This window comes from Sinocyclocheilus grahami, unplaced genomic scaffold (assembly GCF_001515645.1).
Source record: "Sinocyclocheilus grahami isolate Dianchi unplaced genomic scaffold, SAMN03320097.WGS_v1.1 scaffold494.1, whole genome shotgun sequence".
NCBI classification, from domain to species: domain Eukaryota; kingdom Metazoa; phylum Chordata; class Actinopteri; order Cypriniformes; family Cyprinidae; genus Sinocyclocheilus; species Sinocyclocheilus grahami.
The window spans coordinates 94,945-103,689 of NW_015505673.1; the positions used below are offsets into that span (position 1 = coordinate 94,945).

Consider the following 8,745-nt stretch of genomic DNA (forward strand, 5'->3'; position numbering starts at 1 on the left):
ACATTTAAGAGCCTTGTTTTATGAGGCTCATTTGTGGCTTTCCCCATGTCATTAAGCATAAATTAAAACTCATATGAAAGCATGCCGTTATTGTAGTTAAGTGGGAGGGAAAAGATTCAGGAATTTCTGTTAAAGGCGAGCTGACATGGAAAGTGGATATTTTAGGCCCTTTAAAGGGATGGTTCACCCAAAAAAGAAAATGTGATGTTTATCTGCTTACCCCCAGGGGATCCAAGATGTAGGTGACTTGGTTTCTTCAGTAGAACACAGATGAAGATTTTTAACTCAAACCGTTGCAGCCTGTCAGTCATATAATGGAAGTGAACGGGAATAACGACTTTGAGAGTCAAAAAAACATACACAAACAAAACCAAATTAAACCCTGCGGCTCGTGATGATACATTGATGTGTAAAGACATGAAACGATCGGTCTGTGCAAGAAACTGAACAGTATTTATATCGTTTTTTACCTCTGATTCACCGCAATGTCCTGAGCGCGTCCTTTGCGCTTTTGCGTCTTCTTTTTTAGCAGGCGCGTGACGCGTCATCATCTTCTTCCTTTACAGCAGATCGCAGACTTATGAGTGTATTACCGCCACCCATCTCTCAAATGGACCATTGACACTCTATCTACAATCTCAATTAGGAGTGTCAATGGTCCATCTGAGAGATAGGTGATGGTAATGCACTTATAAGTCTGCGATCCCCCGTAAAGGCTGTTGAGAACGCGCTCAGGACAGTTTGGACATTGAGGTGAATCAGAGATAAAAAACAATATAAATACTCTTCAGTTTCTTGCACAGATCGATCGTTTCATGCCTTTAAACATCAATGTATCATCACGAGCCGCAGGGTTTAATTTGGTTTTCTTTGTGTATGTTTTTTTTTTACTCTCAAAGCCGTGATTCCCATTCACTTCCATTATATGACTGACAGACTGCAACGGTTTGAGTTAAGAATCTTCGTTTGTGTTCTACTGAAGGAACAAAGTCCCCTACATCTTGGATGCCCTGGGGGTAAGCAGATAAACGTCACATTTTAATTTTTGGGTGAACTATCCCTTTAACTAGTTAACATTTCTCTTACGGTTTTTTTTTTTAGCTTTAGTTTGCCTTAACATTAAATAAAAATATTCAAAGAAGTTGCTTAATAAAAACAGCATGCATAATAATTATATATATTTTTTAAATTAGACAAAGCACCACATGTGTTTGGATTTTGAATGATTTTTTTTGTTTATTCGCAGTGAAAACAAAGAAAATATCTGCTTTTCAATGTGCAGATCAGCTTCCCTCTCAGCTTTCCCTCCTTTTTTTTCCTCTACAGGAAGGTAGACCATGATGTCTTGTGTTACTTTTACCATTAAAATAAACAGAATGGATAACCTCAAACCACTGTAATCTCTCAGAAAAACCCTCCTGTCATCACCAATTTGTTTCAGGTACCACCCTGTAGCCGAGCCTGTGTTTCACGGTCATGTGATAAATGTTAGACGTTATGAAGGTCTGTGAGTGAAGAAAAAGTGTGTTGTGAGCTGCGCAGGATGGAGGTCTTCAGTAAACCATTTTGACCCTCAGTGGCTGCGCTGCACGGTGTGTTTATAAAGGTTTCGCCAAAGGGAGTTCAGAGCTAATTTATGTAGCATTCAAAAACAAAGTGTACTCAGCGCCGCAGGACTAGAGGGCTAGTGGTTGTGTATCAGTTTGATGAGTGTGTGTTTATACATGCCGCACATGTGCTGGTGAGGAGCTCCGTGGCCCTTCATGGAGATTTCTGTACAGGAGAGCAGCAGCGCCATAGCTTTCCAAATAACAATCAAAACATTTTATAATCAGGTTACTTAACATGTGTCAGGGTCAAAAGTTTAGGTCAGAGTCCAAATGTTTCTTCGTGGCAAAGGTTATGAGAGAACATGGTTAATATTTTCAACTCTTTTAAAGCACTTTTTTATACAAAAAAAAAGAGTATTTTAACATTTATAATTGGAAGTACAAAAAGAAGTACACTTAAGCATACTTCTAAAAAGGGCACTTATTATGGAAATAATATACTTTAAAATAATATAATATACTGACCTGAATGACACTTAATTGCATGTTATTTACAATTAAATGAAAACATTTATTTTAGTTTAAATTTGTTGAATGCAATAGTTGAGTTTTAAGTAAAACTCGCTTAAGTATATGTAATTTCATAATTACTTCTATTGTCATTTCTGTCATTTCTTGTTTGAATTGTACAATATGTCATTTAAATATATTAGTAATTACCCATTTGTAATAATGAAGTTGCAATTTAGTACATTTAGTGGCCCTTTTATTTCATTAATATTATATTATTTGCAAGTACAGTTTTTTTTAAATACACTTTTAAGTTTTGAAGTTCACTACAAGTACACATTGAGTACAATTAAGCGCACTTCTTTTTCACTTCACTGTAAGTGCCTCACTCACTTTTTTTTTCTGGAGGGACCAGTAGAAATTTATTTAGTGGTAATCAACATGCTGTTGGTTGAGCTTCACTTGTAATGAACCTGGAATATTCCTTAACAGGTGTGATTTAAAACCTTGCAGTGAATTCTCAAACACAAAGTGCAGCCCACACAATGTGTTTACAACATGCTGATAAACAAGATTTTTAATATTAATATTATTGTTAATGTTATCCCAACACTACAAACTACATTAAATTGTCTTGTTTTATGATTTAGATAGTTATGAAAATGCTGGCGTTCATTCATGGTGTAATCCAGATGCCAGGCAGCACATTACTGGAGGCATTCCCTTCTCCGTGTGTGACAAACGTGTAAGTGAAAGCACAGTGTTAGGTTAGGATAGGTTAGGTTAGGTGGCATCTGGGCAGTATCATGCGTGTGAGAGCTGCCCCAGACGCTAACAACGGGTGTGGCCTCGATTTCAGATCTTATCCTCAGCTGCAAAACATATACAGCCGAACATATACACAGCAAGAGTCATGCATGGCTTTATTGTTTTTAAGCTCTGGTTCCGTCCTGTTTGTTTGCTTGCTGCCATGAGCAGAGCTGCAGTGACAATGAATGCCTGTATTTACTCCCAGATGTGTGGATGAAATGTTAGTGCAGGTTTGCCCTCTAGTGATGAATGGAAATAAGGCACTTTTTATATCTGTGTTTTACTAACCGTTTCAATTACATCTTTAAGGGAAAGCAAAGTTTATGCTAAAAGAAGATTGATCATAACGCACAATCAAAGTGTCTTAATGTTTCAAATCAGTTTTGTGAAAATGTCAAAATATGGGTGAAATAATGCTCCATCGTCATTCAGCATAACAGATACATATATTTATGTAAACATGTAACAACATAATTATTCTGACCTGTACTTAATAAAATAGTATTATATTGTAATTGATTAAAAACTTCTTGCTGACAAACCGGTAAAACCTAGTGGTTTGAAAGATAGTGGCAAAGATTGTTAAAGATTTAAAATGACAATTAATGAGTTTATAATAATAATAATAATCAGAAATGTTTCTTCAGCAGTAAATCAGCATATTAGAATGATTTCTGAAGGATCACGTGACTCTGAAGACTGGAGTAATGAATGCAGCACAAGAATAACATAAACATAATAAACATTTTACAATAGAAAACAACTGTTTTAAATTGTAATAATATTTCACAGTATACTACTGTAATTTTACACAGTATTTTTGACACATTTTAGATTTTATGGTGAGCATAAGAAAAGTCTTAATGTCAGAAACATAAACATATATATGCAAATTATATATGAAAGTTATGTATATTATATTATATTATATTATATTATATTTTTTTGGAGGATGCTTGGGTATTTTTTATGGATAAAAACAAGCATCATTTATTTATTTATTTTATTATTATTATTTTATTTTTTTTTGTAAATGGCCTGTTTTTGTTTTTGACACACGTGCACATCATGCGTGATCAGCTGAAAGCCACGGCGTACAGATTGCAGACCATCTGCTCACTATTCTCTGAAAGTTAAGGGTTGCATTTTAAGACCACGCTTAAAACTGTGAAAACTGCATTTCATGTCCAACCATCAAACCCTTATGAACAATGCATGAGAGCATAGACGTTGTTGAGTGCATTTTGATCAATATCACTATTGTTGCACAATAAACATTATTAATTTGCCTACAAGGAGGTCTATGAGACTATGCCAGCACAGACTTGGCATTGCGCCTGTTCATTGGCTCTACCGTATAAACAGAGTGGCAGTGTTTGGAAACAGGCTTATCTCTCTGTTTCACACTGTACTGGATTTTACAGTAAACGTGATCATAGGCACTGGGTGAGCAGGATCGTGCTTGCGACTGTCTCTAAAGAATTATTTTACAAATGTTGACTTTAAATCAACCCGTTTACTTGGCTCCTTTTGTCACAATACATTTTGTACGAATGTTTCTTATTCATGGTGTAAATATGGAAGAGGCTGTTGTTTGCAGGGACTAGAACTAAATTGCTTTGGATTGCTTTTGGAAAGGATGTTTTGCTTATGAGCTGTGCAGGTAATATTAATCATAATCCAATTTAGTTTGCGTAACAAATTTAGATGTTGTTTATTGTTGGTGATGCAATAATAAGGTCTGTTGGTTACTGAGCTCTCTTTTAAATTAATTCCTTGTTTATTTCCAACTATATTAAAGCTTCAATATGTGGCATTTTTGATACAATTCAGAAAGCTCAGCCTGATGGATGGTTTCTAATGAAGCACTTTCTAGTGTGTGGTTTAGATGGAGCAGAGGTCTCATTACGAAGTGTCAAATATCACACGTTTAATGGAATGTCGTCACGTTAGGTGGTTAAACGTTGCAGGCAGCTGAAGTGACTCATGGTCTGGGTGAGCATAGAGCGTAACCCTGACCTTTCTGTGGTTTCAGAAGTATTTTTGTCCCATTCATTTTGTCCGTTTTTATATATATACAAAAAAACAGCTCAGCTCAGAGGTGATTCACAATATTGCAAGCTTAATTTAAAGCATATAAAAAAGTTAAGCAGTACAAGACTTTTAGCATTGCAAACTAACTTAAATTAAAAAAGTATGATTTGAAATTAATTTATAACAATATACAAAAATATCAACACACAGTCTTTTAAGAGCCTTGACTTACTCCATTCTATCATTACCAATGCTTTGGAGGAGTATTGTAGTTCTTCACCAGCAATGTTGCACTTAAACTTTAAAACTTAAAAATGTTCTATTTATTTACTTATATATTTAAGTAACTAAAATGTCTAACTTCTGAAGCATGTAGAAGCATGTAGAACACGTTTAACAACCTCCACTTTTCACGAAAGGTTTAAACACTACATTATCGTTACAAAACAATTTCTCTGAGAAGAGTACATTTCTGTTGTTGCGCAGTGTTAATCAGAATCCACTCACTGCTCAAAACACTGGAGTTTTGTTCAGTGCTGAGTTCTGCAAGCTCATGAATCCTCTCATTATAACAAGCTCCTATAAACTCCTATCATAAACTCCTAATTTGCTGCTTATTAATAGTTAGTAAGGTATTTGTTAAGTTTAGGTATGTTGTAGGATTACGGGATCTAAAATACGGTCATGCAGAATAAGGTATTAATATGTGCTTTATAAATACTAATAAACAGCCAATATGCTAGTAATATGCATGCTAATAAACAAGTAGTTAATAGTGTTACCAAATATTTCCTGATTTTGATCTATTTCGTCAACAAAAATAAAGTGTAAAGTATCATTTCAGTTATTCAAATCATTTAATATTTCTATATTCAAAATTGTATAGTTAAAACATTAATTTCAACATGAATTTATGAACTTACCTGCACTCATGCCACCTCTGAGCTTCATTAAACATCATAATACACCTGCATGCCACTTTTGTGTTCTTCTCTGTAGTGCAAATGAATTTTGTTAATACTGATTTGATTTGATTGGCAGCTTATTCTTCTTATTCTACTTGTTCTTTATCTGTTGTTTTAATTAGAAATAAATACATTTTTGAATTTGACACAAAAGATGACATATTTTTAATAAAGTTAGGAAAAATGGCATTACAAATGTAAAAGAAAAAAAAAAAGTTTTAAATGCCCCTGTAAATCACTTTAAGGAGTCAAACATCACCTTGTAATGGGAAGGCTAATTTTTGTTATTGATCAGAAGGTGCTCCTAAAAAGAAAAGTGTAGAGCCTTTTATTTTTATGTATGCAGCTTTGAAGATTACATTCAGCCCACTGAATGCGTATACTTGAACGTTAAAGAGCCATGGTATGTGTGTGTTTTACAGAAAGCAGCAGACACACAGGCCAGTCCTGATGGCAGGCGCTTGGGGGTCAGCCTGCACTGGACTCTGGCTCTAGCAGCCCACTGGGCCCTCACTTCAACTCTGAACACTTCACAGGTCAGTGAGCAGAGATATGTACTGTATACACTCACACACTGGTATGGAGTGCATGTTTGAGTCAATATATATTTTATTATTATTATTATTATTAATTTAAATTGATAATATTATTCAGCAGGCATGCATAAAATTGTTCAAAACTGACAGTAGAGACTTTTCAAGACAATCGCAATTTTTAACTATTTTATGTTTTGGCAAATTAAATGAGTTTATCAAATTCCGTAAGTTAAATTAATACGTTTTTGTATGATCTGATGGTTATGTTTACGGGTGGGGTTAGGGGTAGACCTTCATTATAAAACTACATTTACAACAATGTACTGAAAACAGAAATGTTTTTCCTTCATGCTTTTTTTAAAGTTTTGCATACTGTACAGTCGATAATGTTGTCAAAGTGATTTCCATTCATAAGGATCCGCGAAATTGACTAAAAGTGCTGTATGATTCATGCCAGGCCAGTAGTTGGCGATGTCGCTTTAACACTACAGAAACACTACGCACCTGCGCACATCCCTATAGAAAACGCTGATGTTACCATTTTCACAAATTTGCAATTTTGTCATTTACACAGAGATGATAACGGTATCTTTTTTTATAAACTTACACATAGAAATCCGTTTTCGAAAGCTTGCATTTTCAGGCACCCAAAACAGTGTTGTGCAAACACCCCCCAAAACAACATATGTTTCGATAGATTCAAATCATTCAAATTTATACAAAATTGACTTCGTAAAATAGTAATTTTTCCCATTAAATAGACTTTTACATTCTTAGAAACATCTGTTTTAAATAAATGTTGTTCTTTTGAAGTTTAGGCATTAATGATACGAAATTTCTTAAGTAACAAATCAGCATATTAGAATGATTTCACGTAGAAGGATCACGTGACACTGAAGACTGGAGTAATGATGCTGAAAATTCAGCTTTGCACCACAGGAATAAATTACATTTTAAAATATAGTCAAATAGAAAACAGTTATTTTAATTTGTAATAATATTTCCGAAATTTTACAGTTTTTGAACGGTAGTGTAAATGTAATTAAAAGTCATTTCATTTTAATTTAATTCAACCTAAACAAATGTCTTGCTTTAAATATGTCAATTATTTTGGTTCCGTAATAGTCATTAAAATAATCTCAACATAAAAAAAAAAATGCTTAATTTTCTTTATTTAAATTTTTTGTATTTTTTTCCTTAAGATTTTTGGGTGAAATATGCCCTGGACAGGTTTTCGAAAGCTTTCGTTAAATTCATACAGATGTCAGATTCTTCATGCATAGCTCAGTAATATGCTCCATATGAGCAGTTCTTTATTCCTGCTGCGATTTTAAACCGCCAGGCCACCTTACTGACAGAAAGCAAACTGTTTCTGAGAGATGCTCATGTTGTTGATTGTCTTAAATGTCTCTTTGCTAGCAGGACGAGTGCCCATGAGGTCGTTGACACTGGTCCTGCTCGTCCTGATCAGCGTCCAGGCTGCACTCATCATGGGAGGCCACACCCAGGCGCAGGGGCCAGCCAATCAGCACGCAGCAGCACATCACTCACCTAGGCCTCGAGGCCAATCCAAGCAGGACTCACACTACGATGACCTAATCCCCAACGTAGACCCCAAACTCTTCAACAAGCGCCGTTACCGTTCACCTCGCGTACTGTTTAGCGACGTGGTACCTACGGAAAATGATACGGGGAGCCCCAGGCGCCCGCGTGTCCGGCGGAAGGCGAACGACTTCTTGCATCGTGGTGAGTACTCAGTGTGCGACAGCGAAGAGCACTGGGTTGGCAACCTGACCCGTGCCACAGACTTAGCAGGCAATGAAGTCACGGTGCTGCCACACGTCCGCATCAACAACGTCGTAAAGAAGCAGTTGTTCTACGAGACCACATGTCGTGTGTTGAAGCCCATCGGGGCTCCCAAGCCGGGTCAAGGAGCCAGTGGCGTTAAAGCTGGAACCTCTAGCTGTCGTGGGATCGACAACAAGCACTGGAACTCTTATTGCACCAACACGCACACCTACGTGCGGGCGCTAACGTCCTACAAAAACCAGATCGCCTGGAGGTTCATCCGAATCAACGCTGCTTGCGTGTGCGTCCTCAGCCGCAACTCATGGAGGCATTGACTGACTTATTGACTGGTGTCTCAGCCAATCCACTGCAGCCTCCTGTCATAAGCCCCGTCCATCCGTTATTAATAATAACAGCCGTACTGCCAATGTCGGTGATCCTAGACTCCGCCCATTTTCTGATCTCTTTATGACATCGCAACCCAGTCCCCTCCTACCCTACCTCACTCTGTAAATTATTGGTCATTTAAGTTATGAGGACTGCATGACATAT

At 36.4% G+C, this 8,745-nt stretch overlaps 1 protein-coding gene across 2 annotated transcripts; it reads left to right on the forward strand.

Annotated features, from left to right (window-relative positions):
- The first annotated feature begins 6,295 nt into the window (after positions 1–6,295).
- On the forward strand, positions 6,296–8,745 carry LOC107554210 (neurotrophin-7-like). 2 transcript variants are annotated; one of them, XM_016236650.1, is made up of 2 exons: positions 6,296–6,405; positions 7,825–8,745. In XM_016236650.1, the coding sequence occupies exon 2, from the start codon at positions 7,839–7,841 to the stop codon at positions 8,526–8,528; it is 690 nt and encodes a 229-aa protein (XP_016092136.1). In that variant the 5' UTR covers positions 6,296–6,405; positions 7,825–7,838; the 3' UTR covers positions 8,529–8,745. The 2 variants fall into 2 exon arrangements, with proteins under 2 accessions (XP_016092136.1, XP_016092135.1); XM_016236649.1 differs by having other exon boundaries at positions 7,828–8,745.